The 25,335-nt window shown below is 38.2% G+C and overlaps 1 protein-coding gene and 1 long non-coding RNA gene across 2 annotated transcripts; one reads left to right on the top strand and one right to left on the bottom strand.

The window, feature by feature from the left end:
- The first annotated feature begins 3,415 nt into the window (after window positions 1–3,415).
- LOC139184633 (uncharacterized) lies at window positions 3,416–19,112 on the top strand. The gene is made up of 3 exons (XR_011568177.1): window positions 3,416–9,547; window positions 10,065–10,221; window positions 17,627–19,112. It is a non-coding gene; the product is annotated as an uncharacterized lncRNA (long non-coding RNA).
- Window positions 11,060–24,283, bottom strand: NIPSNAP3A (nipsnap homolog 3A). Its single transcript, XM_070795223.1, has 6 exons — window positions 24,083–24,283; window positions 21,299–21,509; window positions 18,909–19,067; window positions 17,282–17,431; window positions 11,930–12,016; window positions 11,060–11,840 (listed from the first exon to the last, which is right to left on the bottom strand). The coding sequence occupies exons 1-6, from the start codon at window positions 24,140–24,142 to the stop codon at window positions 11,764–11,766; spliced, it is 744 nt and encodes a 247-aa protein (XP_070651324.1). The 5' UTR covers window positions 24,143–24,283; the 3' UTR covers window positions 11,060–11,763.
- Window positions 24,284–25,335: the final 1,052 nt, after the last annotated feature.

Below are 25,335 nucleotides of genomic sequence, written 5' to 3'. Positions count from 1 at the left end.
AATTTTCTTGAAGAGATCTCTAGTCTTTCCCATTCTATTTTTTTTCTCTATTTCTTTACATTTATCCCTTAGGAAGGCTTTATCTCTCCTTGCTAATCATTATTATTATTATGTTTAATTACAGATGCAACATGAAGGACATTTAAACCATCCAATTATACTGCTGCTACTGCTGCTAGGTCGATTCAGTCATGTCCGACTTTGTGCGACCCCATAGATGGCAGCCCACCAGGCTCCCCTGTCCCTGGGATTCTCCAGGCAAGAATACTGGAGTGGGTTGCCATTTCCCTCTCCAATGCATGAAGGTGAAAAGTGAAAGGGAAGTCGCTCAGTCCTGTCCGACTCTGAGCGACCCCATGGACTGCAGCCTACTGGGCTCCTCGGTCCATGGAATTTTCCAGGCAAGAGTACTGGAGTGGGGTGCCATCGCCTTAATCAATTCTTTTTGTATTAGACAGATGCTTACTACATAAACTTTGCTCTGTTTAATATCCAGAGACTTAGTGAACTTAACTTTAGGTAGGAAATGCCCTGCCAGAAAGTATCCTCTATGTATGCCTATGTGTGTGTAAATAATGTGTATATATACACACTCATATGGCATTTGTGGTTATAAGTCTGATTGTTTCGGATATCCTGTGCCAATTTCTGAAGCTGATTAATCAGATTTGTCTATTACAAGTATTGGTACAAACAAAGCTATGGATGATTTGGAGCTTATGTTGTCTAGGGGATATGTCAGATTAAACCAGTAGGCTCCTTTCACCGATATATTTTTGGTTTTGACACACAATTGCCTATGTATGTGATTTAATTATGTATAATGTCCTATTTATAATATGAGTTCATTCTGCTTGTGTCTGCTACAAGTTATGTTCCTAGTGCCCAAGTGCCTAGTTCCTATGCCCTAGTACCCTAGTGCTACAAGTTAAGTTCCTAGTGTAAGCCTAAGCTTACAATGAGAGGAGGTGTTCCCACCAAAAACAACTGCAGCTACTCCCTGATTTGGTGGACATGTTTGCTGTGTCATTTTATCCAAATAAAAGTAGACAATGTTACACAAATAAACAACTTCTTGGTATAATAGTTTAACAGGTATTATAAATAAAATACATCAGAAAATGAGCTAGTAGGTTATTTGTTACTATTGCTTTTTCAGTTGATTTTCAGGAATTTGTATTTGAAAACAAATATATGGACAAGGCACCCATAATTTTGTTATTTTCAACAGGGGGAGCCCAGGGAAAGCTTAAACAGCTGTGAGGTAAGTCTGTGTGCTTGCCTGGAGGTGATTTTTGTTGCACAGCAGGAACCAGAACTGTCCTGGAGGAAGAATCATGAGTACTTCAAGTTCCCTTATATTAAGTTGGGGCTCATTTTCAGCAGCAGTAACTTCCAAGTCACCTGTCAGATAGCATGTGATCAACACTTAGTAAAATCAAATTCAGAATAACATTGTGAGGGATACTTTTTTGCTTTGCCCCAGTAGAGAGACTCAGGGTAAAGACTATATGGTGAATCTTAAGTGAAGGGACCATGATGGCTCTGCTTCAGTTTTTACAGAAGGTTGTCTCTTTGTAAATCCCCTTCCTCCCCTATCCTTTGAGAAAGGACTACACACCTAAACATCAAAAGGAGAAAAATCTGTTAGATTCACGCATTAGTCCAATTCCCCACAATTAAAGCTGTGTATTTTGTACATTTCTCAAGTTTAAATGAGGTTGTCATCTTATGTCCTGTGAGGTTCCTGACCTTGCTTGAGTTGGGCACTGACCGCAGGAGACAGGGGCAGCTGAGCAGATGCCCCATCTCCTGTACCCCCGGCCCCATCTTTAAAGTTCTCTGTCTGCAAAATGCTGGGAGGTTGTGTATTCGTTTAAAACGGGGAGGCCAGTTCTGTTGCCATCGTCTGGCTGACCTTTTTCTCCTTCCCCCTTCAGTCTGGAGGGGCTTGTCAAAAGACAAGTCAAGAGGCTGGATGAAAACGTGTCTCAGGCCACTGAGGCGACAGCCACCGCTAGGGGTGGCAAGAAGGCAGCTGCTACCCCTTCAGGGGTGTCCTCAGGGCCGCTGGGCACCGAGGCTAGAAAAGCTTCTTGTCCATGGCAGTTTGCAAGCCGGTCCGAGGCGATCCTGGCAGAGGGTCTTCCTCTAACGCCACCCTTTCTTCCCTCATCCCAGGCGTCCCGGGGTCCCTAACCCCAAGGTTGAGACTTGCACTATACGTTGCACTGCCGAATGGAACTCGCAGACTCCTGGCCTCTGGCTCGTAAGCGCATGCGCGGCCCGTGCGCTTACGTCAGAAGACTCTCCCGGCCCCTCCCCTCCCACAGGAATCTCTGTGGGTGTCTCCGCGGCACGTACCTGAGGCGTCGGTGTCTGAGCGACCAGAGCTCTAGTCAGGCTTCTCTAGAGGGCAAGCATGTTGAGGCTTCGAGCTCTGAGGAGGGCAGCGGCTGGTATGCTCCCTCATGTTCCTCCTCCTATGACCTCCGGCTGGCAGGGTGCTCCCTGCAGCAGGGTAGGTGAGCTTCGGGGTGGGTCCGCTTGTCCTGTGGGGACTGGGCGGCAGGTCAGCCTAGTCAGGGAGGCATCTGCCTCTGGCCCAGAGCCAGGAATTTGGTGTTGGTCTTGACCCCTTGGTGTCCTTTTGTTCTTTCGACGGATCTTACCCCCAGTGTCAACTGTTTGACTTTAGAGTTAGCTCAATTTCACCTCATCTCCATGCACACCTGTGTACAATTAGTAAAAGTTCGTGTAAAATGCAAGTGTGTAAGATAACTGGGAAGGCAGTATGGATTCCTGTGCGTGTCATCAGTTCAGTTCAATCGCTCAGTCGTGTCGGACTCTGCGACCCCGTGCACTGGCACACCAGGCCTCCCTGTCCATCACCAACTCCCGGAGTTTACTCAGACTCATGTCCTTTGAGTCGGTGGTGCCATCCAACCATCTCATCCTCTGTCATCCCCTTCTCCTGCCTTCAGTCTTTCCCATCATCAGGGTCTTTTCAAATGAATCAGTTCTTTGCATCAGGTGCCCAAAGTATTGGAGTTTCAGCTTCTGCCTCAGTCCTTCCAGTGAATATTCAGGACTGATTTCCTTTAGGATGGACTAGTTGTTTCTCTTGCAGTATAAGGGACTCTCAAGAGTCTTCTCCAACACCACAGTTCAAAAGCATCAATTCTTCAGTGCTCAGCTCTCTTCACAGTCCAACTCTCACATCCATACATGACCACTGGAAAAACCATAGCCTTAACTAGATGGACCTTTGTTGGCCAAGTAACGTCTCTGCTTTTTAATATGCTATCTAGGTTGGTCATAACTTTTCTTCCAAGGAACAAATGTCTTTTGATTTCATGGCTACAGTCACCATCTACAGTGATTTTGGAGCCCTGCCCCCCCCCCCAAATAAAGTCTGTCACTGTTTCCACTGTTTCCCCATCTATTTCCCATGAAGTGATGGGACCAGATACCATGATCTTAGTTTTCTGAATAATGAGTTTTAAGCCAGCCTTTTCAGTCTCTTCTTTCACTTTCATCAAGACGCTCTAGTTCTTCACTTTCTGCCATAAGGGTGGTGTCATCTGCATATCTGAGGTTATTGATATTTCTCCCAGCAGTCTTGATTCCAGCTTGTGCTTCTTCCAGTCCAGCATTTCTCATGATGTACTCTGCATATAAGTTAAATAGCAGAGTGACAATATATAGCCTTGATGTACTCCTTTCCCGATTTGGAACCAGTCTGTTGTTCCATGTCCAGTTCTAACTGTTGCTTCTTGACCGGTATACAGATTTCTCAGGAGGCAGGTCAGGTGGTCTGGTATTCCCATCTCTTGAATAAATTTCCATAGTTTGTTGTGATACGCACAGTCAAAGGCTTTGGCATAGGCAATAAAGCAGAAGTAGGTGTTTTTCTGGAACTCTCTTGCTTTTTCAAAGATCCAGTGGATGTTGGCAATTTGATCTCTGGTTCCTTTGTCTTTTCTAAATCCAGCTTGAACATCTGGAAGTTCATGGTTCATGTACTGTTGAAGCCTGGCTTGGAGAATTTTGACCATTACTTTGCTAGCATGTGAGATGAGTGCAATTGTGAGGTAGTTTGAGCATTCTTAATACTTTGCATTTAAAATATGGGTCGTGTTTGCCAGGGTTAATTTTTTTTTTTTTTACTTTACAATATTGTATTGGTTTTGCCACACGTCAACATGAATCCGCCACAGGTGTACATGTGTTCCCCATCCTGAACCCTCCTCCCTCCTCCCTCCCCATACCATCCCTCTGGGTCATCCCAGTGCACCAGCCCCGAGCATCCTGTATCATGCATCGAACCAGGGTTAATTTTTACTCTGGTGATTTATGTGTGGATAAAGATCAATGAGCCTTCACTCTTCAGTGCATTCTCTCTCCATGTCACCACCTCCAGTCTAACTTTATTCAGCACTAATTACAGAGAGGATTTCTCAGTTACTCAGAGGAATGGGGGCACCGATCTAGATAATGAAAATTTAAATTTATAGATTAATATTTTGAAATCAAGTAGTTTGTAAGCTTTGAAAACAGGAGCCAAAAAAAAAAAAAAAAAGGAACAGACCTGTGATGCTGTCCTTATTCCTGTTATTGGCCCGCAGGGTAACCCCTTTCATAAGTTTCAGCTGTTTTTTCAATGCTCTTTTCCCTTTTTATGAATTATATACACTTCCTGGTGCTTCTTGATATTTTCAGTTATACATATTTCCTATTGCTGGAAATTAATTTAGGTCTGTTACATACCACTCCACCCAAATATACTTCCTTTCCCTCATCTGATTAATCACATTAAGAATAGTTACTTTTATACTGTATTGATGTTTACACTTTTATTTTTACATTACCTTGTTTCACACATAACTAGACACATAATACATAACTAAATCCAGTTACACAATAATTACATTTATGCACACACTGAAGTGATATACTATTAAGGCTATGGAATTACTGCAGGGCTATGGTCTGTGGTTGTATTGATTGTGCGTTTGCAAAGACTTTTGAATCTTGTGTTCAGAAGAAGGGAGGCTTTTAAAATTAGTAATCCCAAAGATGATGGGTCAGTTTTCTAGTTGATAGGCATCCGTATCTAATCAAACAAGATAAAAAGTGTCATCTGTACCTGGACTGGATCTTTAATTTCTTAGACTTTTTCCCTCTAGAATTCTCAATTCTCTCATTCAACTGGTATTACTTAAATTCTTTTATTCTTCATGCACTTTTCCAAAAACTGGGGTGCAAAGTTGAACAAAAGACAAAGTTGGTGTCCTCTTGGTTTCCTCAGGTTAGAGGAAACATGTGAACAAATGAAGGAAATATATGTTGAAAGTGAAAGTCACCCAGTCCTGTCCAACTGTTTGCGGCTCCATGGGCTATACAGTCCATAAAAATTTCCAGGCCGGACTACTGGAGTGGGTAGCCATTCCCTCTCCAGGGGATCTTCCCAACCCAGCGATCAAACACAGGTCTCCCACATTGCAGGTGGATTCTTTCCCAGGTGAACAAGGGAAGGTATTAGTAAATATGATGAGGAAAAACAAGTAGGATATGAGAAAAAAACAAGTCGTATATAAAGTGCTGAAGGGAGGTAACATAGACTGGTACCTATTTTCAATGGCAATTCTTCTCACACCCCACCTTTTTTGAAAGTTAGCAACAGCCATGTGCTAACAGCCATGTGTTGCAGCCATGTGCAACAGTCATTGCAGCCATGTGACTAAGTCCTGGCCAGTGGGATGTGTTAATGCATTTATGACCTACTGTACCGATCTTAAAGCAGTGTTGGTTGTTGCCCTCTTCATCTCTTTATTTCTGCTTGCTGAAATTGGATGTAATGTCTTGAGTTCTTGGAGTATGAGGGGAAACCACATGCTGAAGATAGCAGAATGATGAAGCAGCCTAGGTTCTGACATCATGGAACACCATACTAGGAGCCCTGTATTGCCTGTCTCTGTACTTGTTTTTTACATGAGAAATCATTTTCTAGTTGTTTAAACCTATGATCTGATCCACTGTCGTTCACTCAGTGTACCCTCTTAATCTGGGCACTCTACAGGCCCCAGAGTATTTGTGTTTCTTGGAGTTTTTCCTTCTCTTGCCAGTCTCTGGAACTTCTGTGATTGAAACATTCTGCCTCCACTTAATCTTCTCATTTTTTCTACTATATCTCTACTTTTTTAAGTACTGAAATTTTATCTTCTGAGTTGTCTACTGAATTTTAAATGTCTACTTTCTTGATATTCCCCAGAATATTTTTTTCTTTTTTAAAATAATATTTTTTTCATGGCTTAAATATTTCTGTATCTTGGACATTAATTACAGGCATTTATTTTAGTCATTGCTTTAAGGCCTTCTTCCTGCAGTATTTCTTTTTCTTTCAAGTTTTATTATATTTTCTCATTGATTTCTTTTCTCTCTTGATACTGGGTTTTTCCTATAATATTTTTATGTTTGTGATCCTTGTCAGTCAGTTCACATTTTGGACAGTGACAGAAAGCTGAGAGCTCTTTGAGTACCTGGAGGAAAGGGGCTGTCAAACAGTGGTCCTCACTGTAGGGTTTTCTGACTGGATCATTTCAGTGCTCGGGAAATGGCCTCACTGTTACAATGTGCAAGTCATTTCTCTTAGCCTAGCCAATTACCCCCATGAGGAATCTTCCAGAGTCCCATCTGTGAGTTCTAAGCCTTACTGCCCATTTCCTATGGCTGAGGAAGGTAGAATGCTGACTATCTCGGTCTTTGATTGATAATTATTCACATAATTTACTTGTTTAAGACTAGTTTTGACACTGTCAGTTATATCTGGTAATCTAGAATGTCATTCAACCTTTCAAGAATGTATTAAATAGGATATGCTAAACTGCTATAATAAATAGACACCAACATGTATGTCTCAAACATAATAGGATTTTATTTCTTGATCCTTAAGATCTAAAATGGGTTTTCCTAGTTGGCAGGTAGCTCTTCTGTACATGGTGAATTAATGACCCAGTACTCTCTACTCTGTGACTCTTCCATCCTTAGAGCCCCATCATCAACTGCATCTAGTCAGCAGAACAGAGAATTTCCAAGGAGATAGTACTTACCAGATAGTGAGGAGTAAAATCCATGACTGCAAGTTATAGAAGGAAAACATTGCTAAGTGCTAAGAAAGTTTCCTGTTTCTCACAGGTTTTAATTATCCCCAAAACCCTGTGAGTTAAGCTTTATCTCCAAGTGAGAAAGCTGAATTTCTGAAAGAGCAGTAATTTTCTCATTTTGACTGCTGCTAAGTGGCACATCCAGTGTTTAAGGCCAGATTTTAAACCCTAGTTGTTTACATTTATTTTAAATCAGTTGAGTAATCAGTTAACTTGTTAGTTTTATCTTTACTTGACCATCATGGATTGTTTTTACAGCATCTTTATAATTTGTTATGCTTTATTATTCTCAACATTTTATGGCAGACCAGAGTATTAATAATGCAAGGGGCCAATAGGATGTATCCAAATCCATGGGACCCGTTGTCTCTTTTGCCCCTTGTTATGTCCTTCAGGATATTGCCAAGGGTTCCTTCTATCTCTTGTGAAGGTTGGCAGAGACATTGTTTATAGCAAAGCAGCACTACTTAGATTAAAATTCCCTCAAAATCATTGTGCTGTCTTCTGAAGATAACTTAATGGCATTAGTTGAAGTAGTTTATATTTGCGATAATTTTATTCTTATATAGACACTGGACATTAAAAAATATAGTTCCCAATTTACCCAAGTTTTTGGAATCATTGGAAGTTCACACTTACCACAAATAAACATGGAAAATAGTTAGGGAAAAGTCATAACTTTACAGGCTGCCTCAATATAAATTCTATCTCATGGTATTTCTCATTGAATAAGGGTCCTGAGCCTGTTGGTGTGGAATGAGGTCTGTTAGTAGGTTCATGTGACTAGTTTCATTTGTGATTACCTCTTCAATGAGAGCTAGGCCCTAATTTGGATGGTTAATTCTTTCATCATTTCTATTTAGCTGCCCTTCTCATTTTAAGAGTTTCTAATAAACATTCTTTTTTAAACATTATTTTCAAACCATATATCTTATTATTCTATTTCAGAGAACATCAGTGATACCTATTTCACAGATAAGAGTACATCAAATTCATGTAGGAGCTGTCATGTGTATTAATGACTTGTACTTAGTTTTTTCTTTCTTGTTCTCTTTCATTTCACTTTGTGAAGCTGATATTTCCATTTTACAGATTAAAACAAAAATAGCGACCAACAAACTGAGAGAGGCTAAGAGCCAAAGGTAACGAAGTCATTCAGAGATGGGTCATTTATTTTAATACTCCCCAGTAATCCAGTGTTGGAGTAGACAGTTGGTATGCATTGGTGTGTTCCACTTTACCAGGTTCTCTACCTGCGGATCAAAAACATTTAAAAATAATTCCAGAAAGTTCAAAAAAGGAAACATGAATATGCTGCCCACAGGCAACTATTTACCTGGCATTTACATTTTATGTACAACTAATTCCATAGCATTTGTATTTTAGTAGGTATTGTCAGTAATCTAGAGATGATGAAATCTAAGGAGGGTGTACATAGACTGTATGCAAATAGTATACTCTTCTATATAAAGGACTTGATCACTGTAGATGTGGGTATCTTCCAGGGTCCTGAAACCAATCCCTTGAAATATCAAGGGACGTATGTACCATACTGTTATTTCTCCCCATTAAGTGTTTCCATATGTTTATAAGTATTGTTTCAGTGAGTACATAGTACACGTGAGTAGCTGACAGGTAAACAGGATCACCTAACAGTTTATTATTTAAGACTTTAAGTAGAAAGTCATCACTGGCATTTAGTGATCTTATACCAGTTCAGACTGAGCTCTAGTTAACACTTGAAAGTGTAGATCCTATATTGCTTCATGGAGCATGGCAATTAGTGTTTCTGCTTATCTTCTACAAAATATCAGTGTAGTCACTAGGAATATTATATGACCATGCATAATGGGTGTATAAGACTGTTCTTATAACAGGCATCTGTTAGAATTTTTGTTTCTGTTTGATTAGAGTTGGGCTGTAAAAAAAGCTGAGCACTGAAGAATTGATGCTTTTGAACTGTGGTGTTGAAGAAGACTCTTGAGAGTCCCTTGGACTGCAAGGAGATCCAACCAGTCCATCCTAAAGGAGATTACTCCTGGATGTTCATTGGAGGGACTGATGTTGAAGCTGAAACTCCAGTACTTTGGCCACCTGATGCAGAGAGCTGACTCATTTGAAAAGACCCTAATGCTGGGAAAGATTGAGGGCAGGAGGAGAAGGGGACAACAGAGGATGAGATGGTTGGATGGCATCACTGACTCGATGGACGTTGAGTTTGAGTGAACTCCGGGAGTTGGTGATGGACAGGGAGGCCTGGCGTGCTGCGGTTCATGGGGTTGCAAAGAGTTGGACACGACTGAGTGACTGAACTGAACGGAATATGCTATACGTTGCTGCTTCCCAGTTTACTTACAGCCAGAAGAATTTAACTTATTTGGGTAATTTCACACTAATATTTCTACATTTAAGTTTTCAAACCAAAGCAGTCCTTTGTGTCTGAGAATTTACAACTTACTGCTCTTATAAGGTAAAAAACAGTGAACCAAACAGAACCATCATCAGACATTGGTGGTTCAAATCTGTTAGTTTTGAAACTCTCGAACTTTAAAATTTTATTCTATGTATCTATTTATTCACTTTTGGGCTAGGCCATTCCCAGATGAGGGATGGAACCTGGGCTCCCCCCAGGGAATTCCCTCTCAGACCTCTTTCAATAGTTTCACTTTGGTATTGGACTCAGAGAAATCAGTTTTGCATTTGCCAAAGCTGTCAGGTTTTTGACTTGAAAATGATGTTTTAACTCTGAATAAAATAATTTTACTTATTGAGCAGGTGTTTTTAGAATATCCCTGGGATATTCTTCAGATAGACATGTGTGCATGTGTATTTCCGCCTCTAGTGAGTTCTTAATTGCATCAGTGATCCCTCAGATCCTCATTAACTTTCTCTTCGCAGGACAGAGCCCATCTGTGTCACTGTTGTAACATCCTTCTTCCCAGCCAGCTTTGTTGTGTTCCTAATCCAGAAGCTCATCAGCAAAGTGAAGCACCTGCAGTTCATCACTGGAGTGAAGCCTGTCATCGACTGGCTCTCCAAATTTGTCTGGGACATGGTAAGACCACCTGTCTGATGCTACTTCATAAACCCCCATCAGGGCTCTAGATTGGATGAATAAAAGAGCCTCTGGCCTTCAGCAGAAAGTGTTCTAGTTATCCAAAGATGAACGAAAGAAGAAAAGGTAAACAGAGCTGTAAACTTTCATGTCACCCAACACGGCATTAAAAACAGAGCTGATCTCACACCAGAGCAAATATGTCCACATGGATGGCAGTTAATACAACTACCACCTCATTCCCTGAGAACCTTTCAAAGAAGCTGAGGTGGAAGACTCTCAGTTAAAACTCAAAGCTAATGCTTCTACTATGTTTGATGGATTTGAAACTTCAGAGTCAGGGTGTTCTTTGATTTACTAGGAAACTCATCTGTCCTCCAAATTCCTGAGGACCAGGTAACTGAGAGGTGATCGAGCTCCCTGTTTTTTCAGTTTCCCCATGGAGAGCTAATTCACAATTTACTATATTCTTTTTGCAATGTGTTAGAAACATTAAATAACATAGCTGTAAGTACAGATTACCAGGAGAGCTTGGTAGTACCAAATCTAGTTTAAGAAGGCTGAGGCACTCAAACACTAAATTTGTTTGCAGGAAGATATTATATTACCTGTGACGGTACTGAAGAAATTCTTTTAAGGTTACTAGCAGGGTATTTACTTGAGGTGACTTAATATTTACAATAAAGATAGTACGTTATTATTGTCTCATTACCTTATGGCAATACAACAATAGCTCCAGAAATGAGGATAAAAATATAAAACACAATAAAAACAATCAGATTGTATATGTAGACTTTTATTAGGGCAAACATTTCCATAAGCAAAAATATCTCATTAAAACAGATGACCAAATATCTTTATTAAAAGTGATCCAAAATGAAGTAAAAATTAGTAAACTGACTATAAATGAAGATACTGCAGCATATAAACCAATGATTCATCAATGATGTTTAATACCAGGACCTAAGAACATTTTCCAAGTAAGTAATTAATGTGATAAACATTATTAATACAGATGACACAGATAACATTGTACTCTTCCATAGTAAAGAAATATGTTTAATATTTTTATGAACCCCATTTGATATTATAAAATAAACCTGACTGGACAAAAACGTTTAAAAATCTCAGAAAAACAGACATGATGAAAAAGGTAATAATGTATACAAATAATTTAAAGATATTATCATAGATATGGAAATGTAATAATCATTTGAATGTAAGAAAATGCTACAAAAGCAGAGGGTTATCAAAAGAGAGAATGAGAGATATTCTCAAACAAATGAAAAATCAAGATCTGGTAGTAAAGGCAAATAGTTTTAATATATGACAGATACTAAAATGCCAAGGGGAAAATGAACAGACTGTTTCCTGAAGTGGTAGTGACAATGGACAGATGTAGCTTTTAAATATGCAAAGGACACAGCAAATTAACTTACCACCTCCTTCAAAATAAAGCGAGACTCTCTTGGGAGAATTTAAGCACCAATAGCAGATACATCTTATGACAGTTCATGAAATGCTCTGTATATCACTGGAAAACTATTTCAATGGTGAAAATGATGTAGGAATCAGAAGCATATTCTGCTGAGACTCAAGGAAGTTAACACTTTCCCGAACTGGAAATAAATTTGTAAGAAGGCATATAAAGTTATTGACTAAATACGATTTGTTGTAAGAATAACTCATTCCTAGTGAAATAGCTTACCAGCTGCCACTACCCTGGGATCCTCATGAGACTGATGTCTCCCAGCTGCACGGCTGTCTGCACTCTCGTTCCACCAAAGAACATGAACTGCGGAAATAAACCAGAAATAAATGTTAAAGACTGTGGCGTTACTACCAATAAGAGACAGAAACATTAACCAGAAACTGAAAGTCCTATTCTTTCAATCAAAATAGTGATTATCACAGGTAATGCTAAGTATGTTACTGATAAGATGTCAGAGGGGCCAGAGATTTGGGAGAGAAATTTATAATTAGTCAAACTAGTTTTGTAGATGAAGAAAGAAAAAGCTGGAAAAGAGAAGTAAAATAATGCAGCTAAAGACATAATTAGGCCAAGATCCAAATTGTATAACTTCCTAACACATGTTAACTTTATTTTAAAAAAGCAAGGTTATAAAAAAGTTGTGCTTACTATTGAATATTTGGGTGATGGAAAGAAAAAAAAGTAGGATATTAAGTGTCTAAGGAAAAATTCTATTAAGTGCATTTGCTTTAAAAAAATGGGAGTAAAATCACATTAGGATCTTGCTGTATATTATGCTTAGTCTTAGTAACAGATTTTTAAAAATCAACAATTTGTACTTCCTCTGGAAATAACATTAATTTTTAATGGTTATGGAAATTCCTTCTTGTAACAACATTTCATCCCAACCCCTTATTATTGGCCAATTAAATTATTTTCACTAATTCAATATTCTTTGAAATACTGGGATAATGTTCTTGTGCATAAATTTTTATAATATATACTATCTATATAGGAAAATGCAGAGAAAGAGAAAGTATGAGGCATTTCTATACCACCCAGAACAAACTGTTTTAATACTTGGTGTAACTCTTGTCCACAGTTTTGCATATATATTTGTATTTACACACACACACACACACACACACAGGCTTCCGTAGTGGCTCGATGATAACAGGTATGCATACATGTTTATGTTTACACACACACACACACACACACACACACACACACACACATATCTGCTTCTCTGGTGGTTTTGTGATAAAGAACCTGCCTGCCAAGGAAGGAGATGCAGGTTCAATCCTTGGGTTGGGAAGATCCCCTGGAGAAGGAAATGGCAACCCACTCCAGTATTCTTGCCTGGGAAATCCCATGGACATAGGGGCATGGTGGGCTACAGTCCATGCAGTTGCAAAAGAATCAGACATGACTTAGCGACTAAACAATAACAATACATATAAACATGTATAAGAATATGTATTTATAGTTATATATGACACATATTTATATATCTATTTATGTATCACATGTGTATTACATAAAGAAGGTCATACAACACTGTTTCCAAAATTTCCTTACTATAAACAATGCTGATATAAACTTGATTAGAGCAGCAGTACATGTACATCTATGATAAGAACATTTACCACTAACATTTGTTGGGTGCTTGCTATGGTGCTGGGCCTGGTTTAAATTTTGCATGTGTTAACTAATTTAGTTTTCATAATAGCCTTAGGTACAGGTTATTATCACTTCTGGATGAGGAAAATAAGTAAGGCACAATAAGGTTAAGTAACTCACTCAAGGTCATAGAGTTTTAATTGGTAGAGTTGGGATTCAAACACAGGCAGTCTGGATCTGATTATTTTCTTCATATAAACTAAAATTTAAACTGAGAGAAGCAAAAAGTATCTAAAACGAAGATTATGGCATCCAGTCCCATCACTTCATGGTAAATAGATGGGGAAACAGTGGAAACAGTGTCAAACTTTATTTTTTTGGGCTCCAAAATCACTGCAGATGATGACTGCAGCCATGAAATTAAAAGACGCTTTGGGACCTAATTAACCTTAAAAGCTTCTGCACATCAAAGGAAACTATTAGTAAGGTGAAAAGACAGCCTTCAGAATGGGAGAAAATAATAGCAAATGAAGCAACTGACAAACAACTAATCTCAAAAATATACAAGCAACTCCTACAGCTCAACTCCAGAAAAATAAATGACCCAATCAAAAAATGGGCCAAAGAACTAGACATTTCTCCAAAGAAGACATACAGATGGCTAACAAACACATGACAAGATGCTCAACATCACTCATTATCAGAGAAATGCAAATCAAAACCACTATAAAGTACCATTTCACACCAGTCAGAATGGCTGCGATCCAAAAGTCTACAAATAATAAATGCTGGAGAGGGTGTGGAGAAAAGGGAACCCTCTTACACTGTTGGTGGGAATGCAAACTAGTACAGCCACTATGGAGAACAGTGTGGAGATTCCTTAAAAAATTGGAAATAGAACTGCCTTATGATCCAGCAATCCCACTGCTGGGCATACACACTGAGGAAACCAGAAGGGAAAGAGACACGTGTACCCCAATGTTCATCACAGCACTGTTTATAATAGCCAGGACATGGAAGCAACCTAGATGTCCATCAGCAGATGAATGGATAAGAAAGCTGTGGTACATATACACAATGGAGTATTACTCAGCCATTAAAAAGAATACATTTGAATCAGTTCTAATGAGGTGGATGAAACTGGAGCCTATTATACAGAGTGAAGTAAGCCAGAAGGAAAAACACCAATACAGTATACTAACGCATATATATGGAATTTAGAAATATGGTAACAATAACCCTGTGTACGAGACAGCAAAAGAGACACTGATGTATAGAACAGTCTTATGGACTCTGTGGGAGAGGGAGAGGGTGAGAAGATTTGGGAGAATGGCATTGAAACATGTAAAATATCATGTATGAAACGAGATGCCAGTCCAGGTTCGATGCACGATACTGGATGCTTGTGGCTAGAGCACTGGGACGACCCAGAGGGATGGTATGGGGAGGGAGGAGGGAGGAGGGTTCAGGATGGGGAACACATGTATACCTGTGGTGGATTCATTTTGATATTTGGGAAAACTAATACAATTATGTAAAGTTTAAAAAAAAAAAAAAAAAGACGCTTACTCCTTGGAAGGAAAGTTATGACCAACCTAGATAGCATATTCAAAAGCAGAGACATTACTTTGCCAACAAAGGTCCATCTAGTCAAGGCTATGGTTTTTCCTGTGGTCACATAGGATGTGAAAGTTGGACTGTGAAGAAGGCTGAGTGCCGAAGAATTGATGCTTTTGAACTGTGGTGTTGGAGAAGACTCTTGAGAGTCCCTTGGACTGCAAGGAGATCCAACAAGTCCATTCTGAAGGAGATCAGCCCTGGGATTTCTTTGGAGGGAATGATGCTGAAGCTGAAACTCCAGTACTTTGGCTACCTCATGTGAAGAGTTGACTCATTGGAAAAGACTCTGATGCTGGGAGGGATTGGGGGCAGGAGGAGAAGGGGACGAGAGAGGATGAGATGGCTGGATGGCATCACTGACTCGATGGACGTGAGTCTGAGTGAACTCTGGGAGTTGGTGATGGACAGGGAGGCCTGGCGTGCTGCGATTCATGGGGTCGCAAAGAGTCGGACACGACTGAGCGACTGAACTGAACTGAACACACTTACAAATATACAGTGTATATATTATACACTATCCTCAAGAAGTGAAGTACTGATTTATACTCAGCATATTATATTTTCATACTCCTAGTACACTGAGCATGAATTTAAGATTAAAAGATGTGTGTACACACATTTCAGTAGTTTTTTAAATAAAAAAGTATACACATTCATTATAGTAAATTATAGAGATTTAAAAAACCTTTAATCTGATCATTTAAATATGACTATGTATTTTATGTCCTTTCAAATTTCCTTCTCGTAGAAGTAAAAACATTCATGTTTCCTAGAATGTAGGCAAAAACAATTGAAATAGTAAAGCTTTTTATTTATATTGCCAAATTACTGGAGGGGGGCGAGCTTAAGCCTTGCAGTACAACAGTATTTGTTTTTCCCTGGCTCCTCTAATACTGTATCTTTAATACATTTTTATTAGATAAAAAATGGCATCTTATTATTGTTTTAATCTGCATCTTCTTTAATATATATTAGTCACCTATGTCATCTTGGCATAAGCTTTTCTTTTGGATTTATATATATATATATATATATAAACACACACACACGTATATATACACACACACACATAAATGCACAAAATTTGAGCCTTTGAATAATAAAATCATCAGTTGATTATTTTTTTCTTCATAGTTTCTTCATTTGTTTTTGGCTTACAAATGTTGTTTTCACATATTAATAAATTTATCTATATTTTGTTTCCATAATTCTATGAATTCAGTTTTTAACTGAGATCTATAATCCACCTTGATTTTATTTTAGTGTATGGTTATGAAATGGGCATTTAATAATTATCATAATTTTTCTTTTCTTCTGTATTCTCAACTGGGACAAACATGTGTTTTTGCACAGTCCAACTTTTTTATTTCTTTTTTTACAATATATTAACAGAATCTGAATTTCTGGGGAATGATTAAGTCAGTTTTTGCATATGTTAGGTTTGAGATGTCCATTAGACATGAGCAACTGGATATTATGGATTTTCAAATATTAAAAGCCTTAATCAGTTATTCTTTCAGATAAACTTTATAAACATTTTCTGAGTTTGCCACACACACAAAAAAACCCACTCAAATTCTGTTTGGAATATCTTTCAACTTTAAAAGTTAAGTATCCCAAACAGATGTTTTTATTAAATAAATCAGTATGATATATATACTATGTGTATCTAAGTAGTGAGAGATTGGTTAATTTATTTCTTTGGGTTTGTCTGTGTTTTTAATATTATAGTAACTATGTATTACTTTTCACCCCAAAACAATCTCCCTACGTCAAGTAATATTATTTTCAAAAAAAATCACAAAAGGTACAAGCTTTCATGTATAAAATAAATAAGTTGTTAATACAGTAAATTTTAAAAGTTTCCATCATAAGAAAAAAAAATTTTTAACTATGTGAGATGATGGATGTTAACTAAATTTATTGTGGTAATCATTTCACAATATATCCATACGTCAGATCATTATGTTCTACACCTTAAACTTATACAAGGTTATATGTCAATTATATTGCAATAAAACTAGAAAAAAATAGTAAAAGTACATTAAGAAAATGATGAACAGGTGATTTCTTGAGATTCTTTCCAGTTTTTAAAAATTTTATCATTTTGATATATCAGAGAAAAGAGCAGGTCAATATATGAAAAAGGCTTCATAAGGTATTGATATTCTAAATAAGATTGAAAACAGGTTTACTTAACTCTTAAAATTACAAAAAAACTAATAATTTGGCAATAAAAAGTAAAATATACTCAATAATGAGAACAGAAACAAAACTGACCCAAGGAGCTTAACAGTAGATCAACAGTATACTTTGTAATTTCATAGAGGAGATGGACAACTGTACCTCTGTTGAGTACTCCGTATTCTGCATGGAACACTCCAACTAATTTTGTGTAGCCTTGATTGACATGAGTATGAACTGCTCTTTTAAATGGGTCACCCCACAGAGCTGGCCCACCAGGTTTCATCTGAAAAGTAGCCAGTTCATAGACTCCTAGAATAGGGAGAAAAATATTTTACAGAACACATTCAAACAGTTTGTAGTCCTGTCTAGTTTGGTTCTGGTGAAAAGCTAATCTACATATATAGATTTGGAGGATCACACATATATACATGTTTATGTAGACATATTTATTAATAATTTGCACTGTTTTTCTGTGCTTTTATGTTTAGAAAGTCTTTGTTTCAGTTTCAGGACAAGTTGTTTTAGCTTAATGTACAGAACAAAGAAAAAGGGACTAGAAGATACAGGTAAGTTATTATCTAAAATATTTTTAACCTATAAAATTAATAAAATAGAACTTAGAATAGGACTTTTTAGCTGCCTGCATCTACACTTTCATAATAGAAATGAATAAGAAAGTATTTTCCAATTTCTTACAGCTCTACTCTTCTTTGCAACTTTCACTACTTTTTTGCTTTATATAATTGCCTCCTATAGGTTTGCACTTCTACCAGCAACAGCAGGCAAACAATGGACCTCAGAGTTTTTGAGGGAAAATGAACCCTAAAGGAGATGCTTTTTATTATTCCTAAATATCCAGGTAAATACTTGAAAAGCATTTTACCTTTGGACAGAAGTATAGAGTGGATGGACAAAAAGAAACCACAGGACTGGTAGATTTGAGAAGTAGAGGAAAAACATGCAAGTTACTGAAGAATCATGAATAACACAGAGGAAGAGAACCAAGACTTGATATTATCTTTGAAGTCCAGTAGTTCATTTAGATGGTGCCAAAAGCTGAGGGGGATCTCAGATAAGGATCTAAATAAGACTTTTCAATCTCTTGTAATCTAAAATGCACTATAGAATTGGGAATAACGGGGGGAATAAAATATCATTTAAATTAGTTTATGCTTTTTCTAATCTGACCTTTGGTTAAAACTGGATTGAGGTAATAATTTCTTTAAGTCAGCAAGAAGTGAAATCAGGAAGACAAATCTTTAGGAATTATTTTCAAACTGAGAAATAAGAAAGAGGAAGACACAAACGTTAGACTACAGTAATATAGCTTGGCAGTTTCAGTTAATTCATTCCCCCCAAACAGTCAGCTTTATAAGCAAATTTATACTTAATGATTTGAGATTAATAGTGATTTATAGAAGATACTTTTAAAAGTTTATATTATTTTAAAATTATGATAAAATATCATACATTATCCCTCATTTATCCACGTGTTCCTTGTTCCCAAGGCCCAAATTCTCAACCTTTAGTGACCATGTCAACTTTTTCTATAATCAGCTAAATTTTAAGCATCAGTACAATACTAATTTGGAAAAACAGTTCATTATTTAATGCTCATTTTTAAAATTAAGAGCTCCAATTTATTTTTATCTCAACAATCAACATATATTCTTATATTAAGCAAAAGATTAACTTCGTTTTTCCCACCAGAAGTTTAGTTTTATAGTTTAAAATCTTAAGTAGTTTCTCCATCAAAGTTCAAAGTGAGTAAGACAGAAGGACTTACCTTCTTTTGGAGGTTTTACTAATTTGCACCATGGCACCAGATAAGTGATTTCACTCTCTTGTTTATCAATAAGAGCCAAATTTGGAATGAGAAATTGTTCTTGCCATTCCTTATCTTTGGCCAAGGCCTTCCGAACTTCACTTCGATGAGCAAAATTGTCTGTAGGAAGGAGTAAGAAAAATAAAAATGTTTGATTTAAAACTACCTCTACTTTTTCTGGGTTTCATTCAATTTTATAAACATTCATCAAGGCCACATAAGAACTGTGCTATATTACTGGCAATACCAACATTGTTCCCAATTGTTCATGGTCTTAAGCAGAAGCAGCTATGTAATCAATTAATGATAATGTCATACAGTAATGAGCTTTATATGCTCTATCCACTTACTAGGTAGTTGTGAGAGTTAGGTAAGTTATTGAATCTTTCTGTGTCTGTTTAACTCCAGGGCTGACATGAGGATTAAATGAATTAGTACATGAAATGAGCTCAGCACAGCAGAGTGTTTGATGCCTAGTGAGTACTCAATATACGTTAACTATACTTACTAATTTTATTGAGGCATTTAAATTATAGTGCTGGTTTAGAAAAACAACTTTTTCTTTGTTAGTGATGATGGTGAAGAGTGGTCAAGTCAAAGTACAATTGAATTAAATTTAACATGAAGTTAAATTAACATGAAATGAAGTTAAGATTTGCTTTTTAGCCTCTCTGAACAGCTTCTAAAGAAATAATGCCCATTCTTTTTTACCCGTTCTTTTTTACCCATTCTTATTTCTCCTGTTTGTTACCTATATGTTACTAACATATGGGCCTAGAACTACTATATTTAGTAATAGGACCTTTTAAGACTAATGGTAAAAGAGTCTTCTATGGTTTATGCTGTGTAGATAAGGAATAACAGTTATCTTAGAGCTAATGTAAGTTATAACAGGATGTTACTAGTAATTTTCTTAGTGGAACATGATTCAACTGGTGGTGCGTAAAGGCATAAGCTGTGTTTTAATGGGGTTTGTTCTATTACAACAGGGAGAGCCCCTAAACTATGGCCACGTTAAATACAGAATGAGTAAGAGTGCATGCGCAGTGGTGTCTGACTCTTGGTGACTCCATGGACTGTAGCCCATCTCCTCTGTCCATGGAATTCTCCAGGCAATAATACTAGAGTGGGTTGGCATTTCCTACTCCAGGGGATCTTCCTGACCCAGGGATGGAACTCGATTCTCTTGCATCTCCTGCACTGGCAGGCGGATTCTTTACCACTGCACCACCTGGCAAGCCCTTTGCATATAAAACTACTTTATGACTATTTGGACACTGATGACCAGACATTAAATGAAATTATTAAGTTGTGTCTGACTCCTATGACCTCATGGACTGTAGCCCATAGGGTTTCCCAGGCAAGAATTCTGGAGTGGGAATTCCTTCTCCATTTCCTTCTCCAAAAATTATTTAGGTATCATCAAGTCCTTATGTGACTTCACAAAGATCTGATACTGCAGCAATAAATATTCTGGGGATTCTTGTAATCGTTCTCCTTTTTCTAAACCAGGGGTTGGTCAGCTTCAGTATCAGAAGAACTCACTCAGTCCCTTTTCTTTTACCTCCATAGACTAGTATAATGACAGTGAATTCCTTGAAACTCTGGGGGCACAAAAAAATCAAACGTGGTCCTGAAAACAACAGAATTATTGAATCTTACAGGTGGATAAGTGGTTTGAAGTTAACTATCATCCCCTGAAAGTGAAAGTTGCTCAGTTGTGTCCGACTCGTTGTGACCCCATAGACTATCATAGAGTCCATGGAATTCTCCAGGCCAGAATACTGGAGTGGGTAGCTGTCCCCTTCTCCAAAGGATCTTTCCAATCCAGGGATCGAACCCAGTTCTCCTGCATTACACGTGGATTCTTTACCATCTGAGCCACCAGGGAAGCCCAAGAATACTGGAGTGGGTAGCCTATCCCTTCTCCAGTGGATCTCCTGGATCCAGGAATCCCCTATCAACTTCTATTTCCCTAAGGTCCCCTAGATGTGTGAATGATCCAGATATACCTTCAATATAAAGAAAAATAATTCTTTTCTTTATGACCCTAACCCACTTGGGTTCTTGCAATCACTGCTTTAAATTTTTCATAAAAAATCTTTACAATAAGTCACTCTAAACTTTTTTTTTTAGAGTTAAAGTTTAGTTCACAATATAAAGGTTCTAGTGATGGGCTGTTAGGTGTACTGTTGAGAAGAATAATCACTGAATTTATTTTTGGTATTGCTTTTTAAAAGTTTTACTTAACCTGTATGTTATTTAAAGTAACATAGATCCAAGAACTAAGTCTCATGTAATATCTAACAGAAAGGACATCTGTACTAAATGCTTAAGCCATTGACTCATACCATACTTCCAAATATGAAACACTTTATTCATTCTGCCTCCAAATTCTACACTCCAGTATCCAACCAATTCAGAGTGAACTGTCCGAAGATGAATGTTTTTCTTAACATTTTCCAGGAATTCATTCATCTTTGAGGGCTTAAGATAATAGGTACGAAATTCATAGAATGTTCCATCGTATTGTCTGGGGCCTGTAGCAAAAGATGAACACACCTGAAGAAAGATAAGGAAAATTTAAATATTCTGGGAAATAAGGGTTTATAATATTATGTTACAACCAAATCTGAGTCTGGAAACAAGGGACACACATTAAATTTATAATCTATTTGGACTTCTGTTGTCTTCTCTCCATAGAATTTGAGAGATATGTCAATAAAGATGCCCGCTTTTAAACATTCTATAGCTTACTGTTTCCTAGGAGGGAGTCCACCATTAGTCACTTTTTCATGAGAAGCTGCTCACAGGAAAGCACTGGGGCACTTTCTTTACCAAAGGACTACAATTAGGATCCTAATAGTCTTTACAAATAGTTTATTACCTTTTATCCGATATTCCATCTTTATTGAATAGTATATATGTTAGAGTTAAAACATTTAAAACAATGTCTAAATAGACAGGTATTTTGGCTAGCACAATGAAAATGTGTTTGCTGGCAAAAATTCATTGCCAGTAAAACAATGGAAATTCCTGGTCAGATCAAAGTATTTTTTAAATCCAATGAAGTAGACCACTGGTCAAAAACAGGACAGGAGTTTAACTAATGTAACAGGAAACTATGACCTAGCCAATTGTATTGTAATATGGTGATATCCTGTGTAAACCTTAGGAAAAAAAAAATCAGTGTCAGAATTGTCTGAATAGTTACTAGGTTTTAATTACAGATGCAATCTGCAGAAGGGCATTTAATCCACCCAATTATAGCAGGTTGATGTAAATATCAGTTAAGAACCATTAGTTACTTCTGTAATAATCATATGCTCACAATGTAAATTTCTAATTTGGTTCTCTGAGTGAACTTAACTTTCAGTAGGAAATGCTTTGTGTATTGTATGTGTTTGTGTGTATACATCAGATCAGATCAGTCGCTCATAAATACATACTATATATATATATATATATATATACACACATATATATATATACACACACACACACAAATATACACACACACTCATATTCTAGTTTACATATCCATCCTATTTAAGTTTTGTTAGCATGTGTGCACATTTCCTGAAGTTGATTATACCAGAATTATCTATTAAAATAGTTTAGGTACTTATAAAGCTATTGATGAATTTTGGCCTTATTTTGACTACCAGATATGTCAAAGAAAGCAGTACGCTTCATGCTGTGACATATATTTTGTTTACCGAACACAATAATACATATATTTTACTTAACTGTGTATAAGGCTTAATTATAATCTCTTTTGAGGTCATTCCAAGTCTATGATGAGTCATATTCTTATTGCCCAATTGACTACGCTTGCCATCAAAAACAAGTGCAGCTGGCCCTGCATTTGGCAGATGTTCTTTTGGTGCCATTTTACCAAACTTTACTAACACAATGTTAAGCAAATAAAAGCTGCCTACTACTTATAGTTTAAAAATATTATAAATAAAATATATCAGATATCAGAAAATGGGTCAATGGAGTAGATGTAACAACTTTTCAGGGAATTCATCTTTGGAGATCAAAATATGTCATCAACGGCACACATTTTATTATCACTGGCAGAAGAAATATACAATAGGAAAGCTCAGGGAAAGGTTAACAGCTAGGGGTATGTGATTTGTGAGAGGTCATGAAGTGATTTTTGTTGCAAGGCCACTAGAACTGCAGGGAGAGGAATCATGAGTGCTTCCTTTTCTCTAAATTAGGGCTCATTCTCCTTAGTAGTGACTTTCAATTCATTTATAAGAGAACATCTGGTTGACATTTAATAACGTCAAAGTACAGAATAAAATTCTAAGGAATAATTCTTGATCCTGCCCCAGTAGAGAGAATCAGGATACAGGCTGTAATGATAATCTCGAGTGAAGGAGCCATCAGTGGTTTCTCTTTAGTCTCTACCAGAAAGTCAGTTTGAGAAGGAAGTAAAAGCCTGAACATCAAAAGGAAAAATCTCTTGGTTAGATTCACAGAATAGGCCAATCCCTGACAGTTAAAGCTGAATCACAATAATCTATTTTGTACATTTCTAATCCAGATTAAATGAAGTTGTCATCATCATATTTGCTACGAGGTTCCTGACAGTGGCTGACTCGGGCACCAATCTCTGGAGACAGTGACAGCTGGGCAAATGCTCCACCACCCGAACCCTGGGCCCTCTCTTTAAGGTTCTCTGCCTGCAAAATGCTGGGAGGTTGTGTATTTCATTTAAAAGGGGGAGAATTGTTCTATTGCTCCTTCAGTCTGGAGGGGCTTGTCAAAGCATAGTAAGAGAGGCCTCTGGACCAGTGCCTAGTACAGGCCCCAATGCGGCAACTGCAACCTCGCGGGTCCGCAAACACGCAGCAGCTGGCGCTTCAGGCTAGTCCTCACAACCAACGGGCACCTAGGCTAGGCGACCCTGGCAGTGGGTCTTCTCGTCCCTTCGTCCTTCCGCGCGTCCCAGGGACCCCGCCTCCGGATTCCGAGACTTGCTAGAACTTCTCGTGCAGCACCACGCGGGCTGGTCTGGGACCACTGACGCATGCGCGGCCCGTGCTCTACCCCCGCAGACGCCCCCGCCCTCTGCTCCCCTCCCCCAGGAAACGTTTTGGGCGAGTCCCGGCGGCCAGTACCTGAGGCGCCATCGTTGGAGCGGCCAGGGCCCTAGTCAGGCTCCTTCGGAGGGCAAGCATGATGCGGCTTCGAGCGCTGAGAAGGGCAACGGCCGGCACTCTTCCTTAAATTCCTCTTCTTGTGTCTTCCTGACTGGCAGGGAGCAGCGCCTGCACAACTGCGGGAGGCCGGCTCTGGGCGGGTCGGCTCCTCCTCCAGAGGGGGTAGAGGGTGGGGCTGAGCGCCCAGTCAGCCCGGCGTCCTCTACAAGCTGAGATCGAAAGCGTTTGTTGTCAGCTCTGACCCTCTCCGTTTATTCTCTAAAACCTTCTTATCCTCAGCGTCAGAAATGATATTAGAATTAGCAGAATGTTGACGTCCTCGTTCCTGTACCACTTGTCTGGGCCCATCACCTCGTCTCCTTGCGCGCCTGCGTACAATTAATTCGTAAAAGCGCGCGTGTGGAACGTGAGTGTGTGACCAGGAAGCCATCACTTTTCTCAGTGCATTTTCATTCCCCGTCAGTACCCACAGCCTGAAGTTGTAAGGCTCCAGATAATTTACATTGTAATTTTCAGGAGCTCAGAGGAATGGGGGTACCGAGCTAGTTATGAACAGTTCAAAGATAAACATACGTTGTTAAAATTCTGCAACCCTTAAAAGTAAAACCTCTGGTCTAGTCTTCCCTATCCCTGATTATTGCTCACCTTCTAACATTTCGAGCTTTGTCTTCTAACGCCTGTTTCTGTCTTTTAAAATAATAGGCATACTCAGCTGTTTTTTTTTTTTTCCTTTTCTGTTTAGATAGCATCTTTTGACTCTCTATGGAAGAAGAGAATTTACGTCTCTAGTATAGCACTCCCTCCCCCCAACTAATTTCCGTTCCTGCACCTAATTATGTTCACGCTAAAAAAATCAATTAACTGATTACATCATTAATTTACATCATTTACATCATATTAAGACTTCGCTGGTGGCTCAGATGGTAAAGCATCTGCTTACAATGCGGGAGACCTAGGTTCGATCCCTCTTTGGCAAGATCCTCTGGAGAAGGAAATGGCAACCCACTCCAGTACTCTTGCCTGGAAAATCCCATGGACGGAGGAGCGTTGTAGGCTACAGTCCGTGGGGTCGCAAAGAGTCGGAAACGGCTGAGCGACTTCACTTTCACTTTTCAATGTTGATGTTATTCTTGCTAATAGTTAACATTATTGCAAACATTAGTGTAATATTTCTTATACTATCAGGACTAGTGGGGTTAGTTGTACCTTGT

Source organism: Bos indicus, chromosome 8 (genome assembly GCF_029378745.1).
Source record: "Bos indicus isolate NIAB-ARS_2022 breed Sahiwal x Tharparkar chromosome 8, NIAB-ARS_B.indTharparkar_mat_pri_1.0, whole genome shotgun sequence".
NCBI lineage: Eukaryota > Metazoa > Chordata > Mammalia > Artiodactyla > Bovidae > Bos > Bos indicus.
This window is presented reverse-complemented; position numbering and strand designations above follow the sequence as displayed.

Coding starts and splice junctions, on each gene's coding strand:
- NIPSNAP3A (XM_070795223.1), bottom strand. CDS start 24,142: ATGCTTGCCCTCCGAAGGAGCCTGACTAGGGCCCTGGCCGCTCCAACG. Junction 12,017..17,281: donor ATACGGAGTACTCAACAGAG/GTACAGTTGTCC, acceptor TTATTTCCGCAG/TTCATGTTCTTTGGTGGAAC. Junction 11,841..11,929: donor TCCCAGGGTAGTGGCAGCTG/GTAAGCTATTTC, acceptor ATTTATTTCCAG/TTCGGGAAAGTGTTAACTTC.